The following is a 15,028-nucleotide window of genomic DNA, read 5'->3' on the forward strand; positions in this document are numbered from 1 at the left end:
AGACAATTTCACGTTGCGTGACAGTATTAGAAGAAATTTATATTTTGTGCTGGTGACGTGCTCCACTCACTTTGGTTCCCGACTGTACAGAATGCGTTAATCCGCGTTCCCTGCGGGGCTTGCGGTGAAAACGTATTGACTGCACTTGTCTTCTGTCCTCGGCATATGCCCCTTTCGTGTCCCGGCACCGTTTCTTTATCCTCTTTTTATCGCTGATTTTACCACCCTTGGCTGCTGAGCCTGCTGCGAGAAAATTTAGGTGGCAATGACACATGCGTCTATCTCCATGCATGATCTTGACCTCAACTGCGTTGGGCCGCGCCCCATTACGAAACGTGGAGCACCTGTTGTGGAAGTGTTGATAGTTACGTTCTCGTTACTTTACTGGTGATCCATGTGAGACTTTGCAGCGAGCCGGTAACCCCCTGCTTCTGTCTCTCAGTCTCTGCCGCTATTTGTGGGCCAGAACCTCAGCAGCAGCTTGTGTCACCTTTCTGCGAGTATATAGCTATAGCGCTGCTTTGACAACGTAATGCATCACAGTGCTCGCCCTTTAACGTGATGTTACCTTTGACAGCAGTGGGTTCCAAGTGAAAGTGTTCATCACTCACATTTGCTTTTGTTGCAAATGCAGTACCTGCGCCTCTGCAGTGGGGCGCCTGCTTGACATCAAGTTGTGATAGGCTGCAATTGGTTCGGTAAAGCGTCCGAACCAATTCGCTGAATTCGCCGATAAAGCGTCCGAACTACCAAAAACAACCAATAGCAGGCTTCTTCGATAGATTTTCTTCCTTTTATTTTGGCTGTTCTTACATCTTTCGTGTTTTTTTTTAAATTTTTCTTCTGATCATACTGCGTCTGTGACATCCCCAACTGAACTATTTAGAGTAGCGGCGCTCACACTAGGTTTTATATTGGGTAGGTTAGGTTAGGTTAGGCCGCCTGTCAGATCGGAGTGATGTGAGCAGCGGCCTGCCCTTGCGCTGCATGGCTCGCGTTGTCGAGATACACACGAGCTTCGACGCGTCACGAATCACGCACTCGACGTGCACCTCTCGCTCGTGCCCGGCCGTCCTTCGGGGCAGTGTATAGTACACGGCCTGTAAAGGAAGCATCGCGAAACCATTTTTCCGCTCGGCGCTCCGTTGCCCGCGCTCCTCCGCCTCGTCCTCCCCTCCGCCGTCGCTGTCTCTAGCTGGCGATTCGTATAGTATAGCTACACGGCCAGCCAGGTATAGGCAGCGGGGGCCGCCGGTCGTAAATCAGCGCCGGATCGAGGTGAGGGTCAACGCTTGAGAGCCAGACGCTCCCATACACGGCTGTTCATCATTCCGGCGCGGTGTTACACTCCTCCGCGCGCGCGCGCCTATGCGAGCGTGTGTGCGCGAGCGCCGATCGCGCCCAGCACGCGTGAAGCTTGTAGATTTTAACGCGGCTGTGGTGACCGTTATGCCTCCGCTATACAATGCGGCGTCGCTCGTGCATTGGTTTTCGGACGCCGCGGCTCTGAACTCGAGATGAAAAAGAAAGAGACTCCGTCGCCAAATTCTGCGGGGCAGTCTGTGTTCACCTCTTTATTTGCAAATACACCTGCCATTGTGACGTCCATGCATGACGTGCGAATGAGAGCGACGTTTTTATGTTCACGTCTACACGTAAAGCGATCGGCCATCTGGAGTTTCTAGCGGACTTGTGCACATAGAAAATACTTTTATCGAGCTGTCATGAGAGCAAGATACATAGCGCCATTGACTGTGCCAGAATAAATGTGTGACGCATTCGAACAGTAAAGGCTAAGCTCAGTTTTTCAGAAATGCGCCGTCCAAGTTCCCTGAATGGCATTAAGATAACGAATCAGGCGTATACGGTGTCGCAAACATGCAGTACACCGGTTTGGCGCTCCCGTCCAGGGACTGGCCTTCATTTAAAGTTTGACGACTCGCCAAGAAGGGAAACCTTAATTCATTGTATACGATAGAAGTGAAATCTCAGTCTGTAGCTTTAAGCTATAATTAAGCAAGGAATGAACAATATGATTCAAGTCGTCTTCTGCGCGTATACTTCCACATCTTTTCTCCCAAATAAAAGTAGCGAAAACTAGCTGCTTAATCGGTTAACCTGGTTTTACGCCTCGAAAGTGGACTGTTTGACTCCAGATTAAATTGGTAATTTGTTAATCGAGGGATTTTTTAAACTGGACAGAAGGCCAAGTACACGAGTGCTCTTGCATTACGACCTCCGTCGGTATGCAGATGCCGAGGCCCGGAGTCGAACCCGAGCTAAGCAGCACAACGTCATATAACCCCTGCGCTACTCGCAGCAGGAACCAGCATTTATGTGCATTATAATAATTTCCAGTGACAGAAAAAAAAGAAAACGCCAAAGAAGGAAGCAAGTGTACAGAAACGCGCTGACGTGTTTATTTCCTGACGCTGGCGACCGCTTTCTGACCACTTGCTTCCTTCCTTGGTGTTTCTTTCGCTGGAAATTCTTATAATGCACGATAGCCTTAACGCAGAACCAACTAGCCCAACTTTCAGCTTTAAATGGAATCAGCTGATATGATTCACACAATATTAAGTAATGCATTAAGTTGTATCATATAAGGGGTCCTTAGAGCTAATAAAAATTTAATTATGAGGTTTTACGTGCCGAAACCACGATCTGATCATGAGGCACGCCGTAGTGGGAGACTCCGGAAATTTGGACTACCTCGGGCTCTTTAACGTGCACCTAAATCTAAGTACACGGGTGTTTTTACATTTCGCCCCCATCGTAATGCGGCCGCCATGCCGGGATTCGATCCCGCAACCTCGTGCTTTGTAGCCCAGCACCATAGCCACTAAGCAACCGCGGCGGGTATTAAGAGCTAATGCCCTGACAATGAAAAATTTATGACTGTAGAATGCATACTAATTTTGCTTAGAGTGGAAATTAGCGTCTTAGTTGTTTCCGTCACATACGTTCCTCGCGCGAAGTGTCCTTAAGCATTTCACGCATCAACTGCTTTTCTTTTCTTCCTTGGGGATATGGATTGCCGGTTTCCTTAATTAATTCCAGATAATTCAGTTTACATTTACGCTGACTCGCGAACACAGCCAAGCGCTTGCCTTCGTTCCTGTGCGAACTTCAATGGAAAGCTGACAGGATTTCGGATGCCAGTTAGATTCGAATCGGCACGCTTCTGGAATCTTTCCAGCGGCAAACTTGTTCACCGCACGTTTAAAACAGTCAAGCGAAGCTCCACTTTGCATGCATAGTCAATTCCGAGCGTCTGAATGCTGCATCTTGCGTTGCACGGGCTGAGGTTCACTGCAAACGTGTACACTTCTGGGAACGGTAAATTATATTTGAACCCTTACAGTCATGCGGACGACAAAAAAAAAAAGAAGATAACAGGAAATAACTAAATAAATAAATCGATTCGACAGCTTATTCTCGAGGTCGTGGCAGAGTATACGCAGAGAGTGAATGGGTCCACGGCTATAAATTGAACTGCTTGTCTTTTCTGCGTTCCTAATTGGTCAACAATTAATTAATGTCGAGTTCCGATCTATTTTCTTGTTCTATTCTTTAATACTGTAAGTTATGCTTTGATATCGAGAGAAACGGGGGGAGGAGGGTCAAACGATAAAGCCAGGGACATTAGGTTTCAATAAAAGCTCCCCTATTGAGCCGAATTTACGGCTCTCTTGCGCGATCGTATCGTCTGACATTCACGTCAGCATTCGGCGAATTGGTTTCTGCGCAGGCACGCGTGCTGTGTACAACGAGAGCTAATAAAGCGACCGAGTTCAAAAGAAGGTATCGAATGTTGCGGCGTGACGGAATCGGCTGTATACGTCGAGAGGCCGCAGAGCCGCAGCGGGAGCGATCGCCTCGGCTGCGCGTCATCCGATTGATTGATAATGTGGCATCGACAACACAAATAGCAGCAGCTGCTGCGCGCTGCGTGCTTTCTCATTTCCCTCCGCGTTTTCATGGTAAGTTTCCGAGCACACGGGATTCCTGGAATTTTCTCTTCTTAAGAATCTATAATCATTAATATATATATACGACGTGCATATATCCGCGCGGGCGCCGATAATTCAGGCGGCGACATTTGATGATCGTGTTTGGAGCAGGTGTGAAACTATTTCCTGGAAGCTGCACTGAAGCGACCTGATCGAAATGGCCTGCGCATTGGATTGTGCGCTGACCTATACGAGATTATTAAATCGCATGGTTGTTTTCGCTGTTCAGCGCACGTAGGAGTCCTGTGTTTTTTCGTCTACCGCCGACCAGTGGCGTAGCTAGGTCGTCTGGCACCCGGGGCCCTTAGCTCTTCTGTCAACCCCCCCCCCCCCCCCCCCGGGTGTAGTCGAGGGAGGCGAGGATATCGACAATTTTCGGGTGTCTTCAGACGCATATGACCCCTCCCCCACCCCTACTGGCCCCGTGCACCCGGGGCCCACGGCCTCCCGGCCTCCCCTGTTGCTACGCCACTGCCGCCGACCTCCCGAAATATCTGGAACGGAGCTCACATAGTTGGTGGCACATATTTCAATCACCGAATGGAGAGGCAGGCCAGTTTGTGCAACCGTGGCGTGCGGACGATTTTATCCGAAACGAAGAGTCGCTGCCGCGCCAGTGTTTTGGAGATCGCGGCGCTATGGACATAACGCCACCGTCAACTACACACCGGTACTCGTGGACGGTTTGCGAACAGCGGAACAGGCGCGTACGGACGCATTTCATACTGATACGCTAACGTGACGCCATCATGTATGGCAGTCAGAAGCTTCTGTTAGCAGCCTTTCCACCAAGAAGCTGTTCGCAGCGTATTGTTTCACAGAACAGCGCCAGTCGGCCAAAGCGAAAAATGGGCGACAGCGAACAGCAGTTGTAACACGACAAGTGGTGTACGTCCACCTTTATTTGGGCTCTTTTTATAGTAGTCCACAGAAGAACTCACAAAACTGCGAGCCGTCTTAAACGTGTGCCATTCCTTGTAGATAATAATGCACTTTGCCTTCTGTTCTTTTCAAAACTAACGCGGTTGCAGTTATACGTAAAATATTTCTCTCTGATACAAAGACGGATGCATGAGATGCTGTATATGGAAGTGATGGAAATGGCCTGCCGTCAGCTTTTGTGAAAGTTTACAGTAAATAGACATATACCGCTGTGACAATTGTGACGAAAAGCCACCTTGAAGTTTGCTTCGAATTTCAGAATTTATGTATTGGTACAAATACAGAAATATTGTACGTGTGTAGTATACTTGAGAAGGTCCCATAGTCAAAGACTGTATCAGGACCTGTTAAAGACACCTGTGATGGTATACAGTTTTACATACAATGCAATACCGCAAGTTCCAGGAAACGTGGCATGCATGCCAACCTTGTACCGCACGACGTTACACTTTCATCTCACAAAAGAAACGCTGTTTTTTACGGCAAGCAACATGATGAGACGGTCGTTTTACCCATGAACATGCATGAGTTGCTGAATTTCGCATCTAACCATGGTATATATAGTTCAACTAAAATGGGGTTTTATTGTTCGTAACATGCCCATCGCTAGTTACTAAAAACCTATGCTTGAAAAAGTGACTTGGTCTCTCAGTTGTCTTCTGGCCTGCATGCAGAGGTTAAGCGTGGCTTTTAATTGCGTCCACTTTAAGTGCCTCTTGTTAGCCTGACGGCCATCATTTTCTAGTCGTCGAGGGAGCATCGGTCGCTCGTTTCAGCAACGTGCGACCGAGGCAGCGCGCGCATCTGTCACTACTTTCTCGCTGTCTGTTTCGTCATCGCATTGACGACATGCGGCGCTCGCACGCGTGCGAATGCGTAGGGTGTCGCGTAAATGCTATTCTCGCGAGAAAGGCGCCGTGCTGAAGGTGCCTCGCATAGCGTATGTTATACATCCTCGAACACGCCTCCTTGAATGAATTTGTGCGCTCAATAGCGCCATGTTTACAAAATTCCCCGTGTCAGTGTGTATGCCACAACGATAAGCGATCGATTTAGCGTGTTTTCACGATTCTGCCACACCATCGACTGTAGCGCGCAGTTATATTATATCGCCCAAATATCCTAAAAAATAATTTGGTACTGGTTCTACCGCGTCATCAAGTAACAAAACGTGAGTCGATGCGTGCCGTGTTGAAACGATGTTATGGAACATGCAAATGCACACAGACACGTACACAGCTGAATCTTGGCGGGTAGTGGCTATTGGAATCCGACGACACTTCCACTTCGCTGTCCACCGGCCAATGAAAGTTATCGTCAGTTCCATTTAATGCATTAGAAATGCCACACTTGTGGAGGTTCGCGCAACCATCGTCTGCGGGAGGGCATTCCACGCATGATGGACTGTTACAGTCGGCCAGCGTGAGTAGTGACCTTCTAGCCTCTCCTGCACCATTGCGACGAATCGCTTCATGAAGCTAACAATGCGTCCCCCTCAGACAGACCTGCGGCAACAGCAAGGAGAGACACGTTTGGTGGATCGAGTGTTCTTTGTAGGTTCACTGTCGCCGTCACGGACCAATGGGAGCAAGAAACTCCTGGAAAAAGGTGTTCTATGCTGTTTCCTCACGGACTGCAGTAACCGCCACGGTCGTTTGACAGATGCTCCAGCTAATTGCTGAGTCATCCCAGGAACCATGACTCTATATATCTCCCTCAGCAGCTCCACAAAAATCGTCATCTATGCCTTCGTTCTTGAGAATATCCCATAACAATTCGCTGTCTACGTTGTCGTAGGCTCCCTTAATATCTAGAGATGCTATCCATAAAGGTATATTTTGAGCTCCTGAAATATCTATGCACTGAGTTAGTACAAACATATTATCCTCTAAGCGTCTGCCTGGTTTGAACCCATTCTGCAGCTGCCCCAGTTCATCCTTTTTTTTCCACCCACTTCGACAGTTCTAAATTTATGGTTTGTACTGCCATAAGCGCACGAGTACTTACATAACCGCACTACCGACGTTACAGTAACTGGCCTGTACGAACTCGTCGTATCGTTATCACCTTTCCCTTTGTAGATGCGGTTGATCTCGCTTCCACGTCATCAAACTGGAATTTGCTTTGCTTTAGTCTCTTGCTCAGTGGCATTAATCGGTAGTTCCTTGCTCTTTAGACCGAAGCTTTTGGTTAGCTGTATTGGGATTTCATCGGATCCTGCGGCCGTGTTATTAGGGACAGTTTTCTCTGATTTTTCCAGTAAAAGTTTTCTATGGTAAATTTTGATCTCTCAGGCTTCTCTGTTGTCGCTGGATCTGTTTCAGTCTGAACTACGCTTTCTTTTGTGCCGAAATTATCCCTAATAACGTCTCTGATGTACCGCAGCGCGCATCGTCCCCTTCGAAGACGTTACCGTCTTGATCCCTTGTAGCCGTTTGCAAATTTTTAGTTGGAGCTCCGAGTAATCTTACATAGTGCAAGGCTATATAACGCCACCACGTGATGGTGAGTCGAAACTCCAAGAAGTTCAGCGTGTCCGCAGTTGTGCGTTTCTTCTCCCTTTCAACGCGTTTAACTGGTTATGTGCGCCGGTGACTAACTCCAGCCTCAAATAGGAGCCGGCGTTCAATTGCTGGAACAGCTACCGGAAGTTTATGAAACCAGTGTCCGGCGGATATTTCTGAGCAACGAAAAACCAGAGCATCAGGTATCAGGTCCCTCTGGAGGCTCCCACAAACGCCGTGTGAGCGAATACTTCGTGTCCTGCTCATTTGGTGGGCAAGCCACAGCTGCGTGTGACGAGACCGCACCTCGTATTCAATCCTCTGTGTTGATCAGCCATTTACTTATTTTTTATGTTCTCTACGTGAGCAGACACTGACGCTCCGCTGCAGGCGACTATACAGCTGTTCCGCTGTTTCGACGAGCATTAGCTCATTGTTATTATCTTATGTTTTTTTTTTCACTCTGGAGCTACTGAATTGTGTCTTGCCTATAGAAAGATATCTATACTTACACGTCAACACATCATATTGTGTTCGGTAAAGATTCGAGGTATTGAGGACTTCACTGTCCGTGCATTTTGTTGTCTCCTTTGTTTAATTCGATCGTAATCTATCGAGCCTGTCAGGTAGGCCTCGTCATGCCTTAGTTTTAAATTGAATTGAATTTCGGGATTTTGCGTGCCGAAACCACTGAGGCACGCCGTAGTGAGGGACTCTGGATTAGTTTTGACCACTTGGGGATATTTAACGTGCTTAGCTTTAGATGCCGCTTAAACTTGACACGTCGGCTCGGAAGGGCGTGCCTGAGTCATGGGGAGCTGCTCCAAGGGCATTGAAAGAACGCATCGCTGAACGGACAGGGGAACATCTGTGCTCGTGAGCGCCTGGTCGAGTATTTCTCGTTGAAAGTACCGTTGGAAAATTATTCCAGTAATGACGCTCCTAGCGAAGACCTTCCGAACCACACTTATTTAGATCAGAAGGCAATAAATTAAGTACTCTGGGGGAACGACATTTTGACGACAGCCAAGGCTAAGGCACTGTACGAATGTCAGATCTAATTGAAAAAGACTTCGACTGCTTGCCAAAGGGCAATTTATAACCTTTAATCTTATATTAACTTTTGGCATTCTTTTTCTCTTTGTTCGATGTGAACATCTGATAAGAGTTGAACCTTTCGATCTCAACTGATTCGACCCCGCTGAAGCAGCTGTCACTAGCGGAGAGGCCCATGTATTGTGAGCTGCGAAAAGGATCTTTCGAACCACGACCACGCTTTGCCCTTTGTTCCTTACATATTTCTGCTACAGCGTGGAAATTTGGGAACAAATATTTAACTTTCGTAATTCCACATAGTTTCCTAGTATTTTATTCGCCTTTAACGAGAACATCCGGAAAACAAAATATTTCCCCTAAGCGGTACGTGGGTTGAACACGAAGCCATTGGGAAAACTCGGGCACCCATTTGAACTCCATGGCTGTCATTGCGTTTATTGGACCCTCATTCATAATAGATTCCGTTTAACCTGCTATTCCCGCGACAGCCTGTGTGACTAACCTGCAATAAGGTTTCTTCACTCACTCACTCACTCACTCACTCACTCACTCACTCACTCACTCACTCACTCACTCACTCACTCACTCACTCACTCACTCACTCACTCACTCACTCACTCACTCACTCACTCACTCACTCACTCACTCACTCACTCACTCACTCACTCACTCACTCACTCTCACTCACTCACTCACTCACTCACTCACTCACTCACTCACTCACTCACTCACTCACTCACTCACTCACTCACTCACTCACTCACTCGTAAAGCGGTTTCGAAACGTTTTAGCAAACACTGTAACACGCCGCTATACATTCTTTTTCTACGGCAAGAAGCATATAAAATACATAAAACGGTACAAACAAATATGAAAACTCTTGGGCGTGTCTCGTTCTGTGGTGATGTGTACTTCGCGCCGCGCACACAGAGCGTAAAACAACCGACATCAAATTTTCTTACAGTTAGCCCTCTTCGAACTGTAGCTTTATGACATCAACTAGAGATTTCGTGTCTCCTTTGCTTGTGCGGCTACAAGCTATATATATATATATATATATATATATATATATATATATATATATATATATATATATATATATATATATATTATAATGTTACATATTTTTTATATGTGGATGTACCATCTCACGCTCCCTTTCAAAGTAATAGCATGATGTAGAGGCGACAAAATATACGCGGGCAAAATCTCTCTGTCTTTAACTAGAGATCTCTCTCTTGACTCAGTTCTGTGGTACTTGGCATCGAATTCATTTTTGGCACTGATATGGTGTTATAAAAAACGGCGTGCCCATTAGCTGTCGCTTCTGTGCAGTTTCCGGTCGCGGGCAGCAATTTCGACGCTCCATCGTGCCGGGAACCGCGGTCTTCCGAAACCCCGCGCGAGCACCGCCTCGTGTCAGCCCTAGACGCGCCACTCTCGTCTTCAGCCGTGAAACACGCCGCTCGCACGCCCCGCGAGTCAATTGCCTGCACCGGTCTGTCGCACGCGGTGTATAGCGGAGGGGGCGTGGTTTGGCGCCTTCGTCCGGCTGTCATTTCGACCGTTTCGCGGCACCGTCCGCCGCCCCGGGTTTCGGTAAATGAAAGCTCAGACGCGCAGCGGAAATGGTGCAACAGGAAGGAATACGCGAGAAGGAGAGGAGCACGCGGTGGCTGTGGGTATCGGTGTCTGCGTGCCGTCGCTTCGACCCGCATTTACTATACGTGCGGTATATTTGCCCCTGAAACCCCCGCTGTTACCAACCCCGTGGTTGCTGCGTGCGTTTTGCTTTTCCTTCCTCCTCGCCCTCGGAAAGACTCCGGAGTCAGTGGACCGTGGCGATCGGTAATCTCTGCTCCCGTGGCGACCATCGTCCTGCCTGAGGCGGCGGCGGCTTGCCCGGAGCATCTTATAGCTGTGGGTAAACTTGCTTGCGGCTAAAATGCGTCGCGCGGGTGGAGTAAGCTGTGGCGCTGTATGTTGTCGAGTGACACAGGAGCGAAACTTGCGTGAAAGGTGCCTGTTTGCCCTTGTAGCTCGCCGCAGCCGCACACACATTGTCTAAAATGTCTCATAAGTTCAACAGGTGCATGCAACCGCTTCGAGAGCAAACATACCTTTCTGGAAACCATGCCCTGATTAGCTGTTGCCAGTTTCGCAGTCTTCGTATTGTATTGATACGGTGTGGCATTGTCGATTCTTCTTTAGCTTTAGATTGCTCGAACAAGGACGATCTTTAGCGACATGTCTGCGGTAATCTTAATTAGCCTAGAATCAGTGAACCAGTTATATCTGCACCCAATCTTTGGCCCGGTGGTGGAAGCAGAAGGGGGAGTTGCAAGTGCGTACATGTTCAATAGTAGTGGAGCTGCGTATAACCGCAAACCGTTTCCCTCGCTCCCGTAGCGTAAAAGGCAGCTGCGTGCGGCCTCTTTGTCGTTGCGTGGTGCAGTGGGGGAAGGAAAGGGGAAGGTAGCCGGCAGCGGAACGGGACTTTGCTGAAACGGCAGCAGCCGCGGTTTGCGGAGTGTCTCTCTGGGTGGCCCGTTATAGCTCGGCGGCGACGAGCGCACGCGGTGGCCGCCGCCCCAAGGTCCCGCTGCGCTGTGACGGCCCCTGTCGCGAGCGATTAGGAGCGAAACGGTCCATCGCTGACAGTCGCCACGAGGACACCTCGGCGGGCCAGAGAGGATCCCAGTCAACAATGAGCGCCCCACACGTCAGCCGCTGCCTGTCACAGTGGTCGCGGCCGACCAGGATGCGCACTCGTTGCAACGAGGGGGCGCCAGCAGGCTGGAGCCGGTCGTTTACGACGAGACCCTTGTGTTATCGTGCTTCGGCACAGTTGTCGGTGGAACTTCTTTTCTATGACTGACATTATTGTGCTTGATAGCGCTGGAATACGAGCGTGAAGTTATGAGATGGGAAGGCAGTCGTGTGGCTTACAAAACAAACGGCTCATCTCTATATAGTCAGATTAAACAGGAAGAAACGAAGTTGGGCAGTTCGTGTAATGCCTAGAGCATTATAAACGGTGGTCTATTACGGGAACACAGTGGGTACCAGTGGAAGGATACCGGCGTCGAGGACGGCAGTGGATGAGCTGGTACGATGTAACTATAGGAATTAGAATTACAGGCGCGTAACTCTCAGAGCCTGTAATTGGAGGTCGTGGACGTGATGATTATGAGGACAAACTGCCATTTTGTTCTTGTGCGCCCGCCGTTTACTACATCTAGCATCTTACATGGCAACGTCACACTGACATAGTCAAGTTGCCCAAGCGTGATGTTCACGAGCTACAACCAAGAAAAGTTCCAGCCTGCTGACGAATAAATCACCTATTTGAATATGTCACTGAACCTGCTGAGCAGTGGCGTAGCCAGAAATTTTGTTCGGGGGGGGCTACGCCACTGGCCCCATATATATATATATATATATATATATATATATATATATATATATATATATATATATATATATATATATATATATATATATATATATATATATATATATATATATGTATATGTTTATACATGGGGCCAGTGGCGTAGCCGGGAATTTTGTTCGGGGGGGGGGGGGTGCACGTTGCAGCTCGGCCTCCTCCTTAAGAGGAAGCTTAAGCTCGGGTGCTCCTAATTAAATACGTGTAGAAGGGGAATTCGTTTTTCCCTGCAATCACTTCACCAAATTTGAGGAGGTTTGTTGCATTTAAACGAAAAGGTTTGATTCTAGTGACTGCTGGTTTCGAATTTTTCATTTAGGTGGTCAATTATTTATTAAAAATTGGCCAAAATCGAAAATTTTCAGAAAACGAAACTATCAGGTTTGAAACTCTGTGACTCAACAATCAGAAATGATATCACAATTCTGTGAATTGCATCTAATAGTACATCTACAGCGGACAAAATAGATATGTTACACATGAATCTCAATAAAATTTAGTATTGTGGAAATACGGCTTTTGCAGAACCCTTGTACACAACGTAACCACTTCACGCAAGATGCAAATGGACATAGCATACTTGTCCGCTTTGACTGTTATAATATATGCCGTTTACAGAACCACAATATCTGTTATTCATGATATTATGCTATTATGCTTCATGCTATTAGTTTGTAAACGTCGTGCTTCTATTTTTTCAAACTTTCGAATTTTTCAAAATATTTTAAACAAAATTCAGGCCCTAAATCAAAGTTCTGTTTCCAACAGACACTAGCATTTAACTTTCTCAAATGCAACCACTTTCAATCCTAGATCCTAGAATCCTAGATTCCGCCACCATTCCATCCACTTCCCCCGATGTATTGCGCGCGACGGAAGGCGGCGCGTTTGCTCTCCGCTTTTCTCCTTTGCGCACACAAGACTGAGCCACCATCGTCGGCTCACCCATTCCACCTCCCCTCCTACGCTTTCACTCGCACATACAGCATGCAGCGCGTGGTCACGATGTTATCACCCTTGGACTTTATACGAAACATGAGGGCGACGGCAGGAATGCGCCTGGAGTGTCCATATGATTGCTTTCGCAATAATGAAATAAACGTATCCGGCAACTGAAGCGTCCCGTCGCCCATTACTTTCCGCAAAGGAAGTATCAAAATCGAGCTTTCACCATGCGACAATTCGCTGCGCCGCAACAATGTATTTTTTTTCTGTGGGGCGGAGGCACCGAAATGAAAAAAAGAAACGCATAGGAAAGTATGTTGGCCGGAATCGAATGCATACTTCGGGCACTTAATGGGGCTACGGAAGGAATACCGAAGAAAACATGTGACGCTTGGTCCACTGAGAACCATACGCATACTGCTCAGTATCCTACACCAGCGAAACAAGACTTTGCGGAAAGGTTCCGCTGAAGGAACGCGGTGCAATTCTTCGATTCCCCACAGTGATGGCGGCGAGCGACCATTGTTTTTTTTTTTTTCTCGTCTGCTAGCCAGAAAGAGTCCTCCCCCCTGAAAGCCCGCGGGTAGGCTAGCGAGAACAAAAACAAAATTGAAGAGGCTCAATGTGTCCTCGCGAATAAAAGTCAAAGTAGAAAAAATAAATAAGAACGTAGTTACTTTGGCTGGCTTTAGTGTCTTGACATGGATGTTCTGGCGTAGGTTAAAAAAAATGTTGATATTTTTTTTTATGTGACATAACGGCACAAATGAACCTCCCCAACGCTTCGTCTCATTGGACCTCGCTGCGTGCTTTGTCAACTCGTCTGCTACTGTGTTGATTTGGCTTGTCTCGCTGTATGTTCCGATGCAAGACTTTAGAAAAGTCAATGGAACTTTGGCGTCAAATGTTTATAACAACATTAAACCCACAAAGTTCCGCAATTGAAAATCTAAAGCACAACTTTTGAAATGTCAATGCACCTTTCACATCAAGAGCTTACGACATTTATACCCATAAAGTTTCGCAATTGATATCCATGCGCTCCATAGATTCCGCGGTCTCAGTGAGATGCCGCGGCGAGCCCGCTCACCATCAAAGCGCCCTTGAAACTTTGTGCTCGAATGGGACTGCTTGGCGTTATGTGACTCCGGGTGTATGGGCGTTGCCACGAAATTCAGCCCGAGTTCGCAATCTGCGCGGTTAAATGTCTTTTCGAGCGTCAAAAAGACATTCTAGACAAAATCCAGAGTGATTTCCGGCGCCGGGGGTCGCTTTGGTCGGCGGTGCATGGACAGCACGAAAAAATTTCGGGGGGGGCTGAAGCCCCATAAGCCCCCCCCCTGGCTACGCCCCTGCTGCTGAGCCATTGAGGACGACATTCAAATGCCATACCTTCATCTACAGAGGCTAATTCACAAGTGGCTAAGTTTTCGGATCAAGCTCAATATGCGAACGAGACCGGATGGTACACGGGCAGAGACGCACATAACGCCTTGCGACGATAATGGGCATACGTGCAACCTTAAAGCAATACGAGGTAAAATGTATATCAAGACGTGGGCATTTGTCGTTTTCTTCAGCCGGTAACGCTCACGTTGTAGTTTCTTTTTTGTTGTTGCGTAAGTTCTATTAAAATAAATCCGGTCAATCGCGCTTTACAATACCCGAGCACTGATTATACATCTGCAGTAGAGCTCAAATAGAGGGATGGCTTTTCTATTACAACTGTCATTTAGCTGTATGTCAGCATTATAACTGTCTTTTTTTTTAAAGGATTACGAGCCAAATTAGATGGTTCGATATTTTGTGTTTCTTTATGTAGCTGGATTAATATTTTGTTGTTCTTGTCCTCTGCAAACGAATTGGTAGTGCGACTGCAGTGCAGCTTGCATTTCTGGAAGCAGGCCGGTTTTGAAACAATTGCGCTCGCTGTCCAATACAATGACGCATACTCGCCGCAGCTGCGACCGTGAAAACAATTGCGTCGTCTCCACGGTCTCCGTTTTTTCCTCCATTTTTTTTTATCAGTTAGGTTGCCCCTTGTGTTCCGTGCACGCTTCATTCGCCGTTTGCTTGATTTGAGTTTCTATTTATATACGCAAACAATATCGCACATT

General features: G+C 47.4%; 1 protein-coding gene across 10 annotated transcripts in view; it reads left to right on the forward strand.

The window, feature by feature from the left end:
- The window catches only part of ct (homeobox protein, cut), a 760,713-nt gene that overhangs the window by 630,392 nt on the left and 115,293 nt on the right, over window positions 1-15,028 (forward strand). Inside the window, exon 1 of one of the 10 annotated variants that reach the window (XM_065427442.1) lies at window positions 3,782-3,983. The exons of the other annotated variants lie outside the window; for them this stretch is intronic. Within the exon in view, the coding sequence (XP_065283514.1) occupies window positions 3,812-3,983 (172 nt within the window). The 5' untranslated portion in view covers window positions 3,782-3,811. Of the gene's footprint in view, window positions 1-3,781; window positions 3,984-15,028 lie in introns of those variants that run through there. 10 annotated transcript variants of the gene reach the window in all.

This window comes from Dermacentor albipictus, chromosome 2, assembly GCF_038994185.2.
Source record: "Dermacentor albipictus isolate Rhodes 1998 colony chromosome 2, USDA_Dalb.pri_finalv2, whole genome shotgun sequence".
Classification (NCBI taxonomy): Eukaryota; Metazoa; Arthropoda; class Arachnida; order Ixodida; family Ixodidae; genus Dermacentor; species Dermacentor albipictus.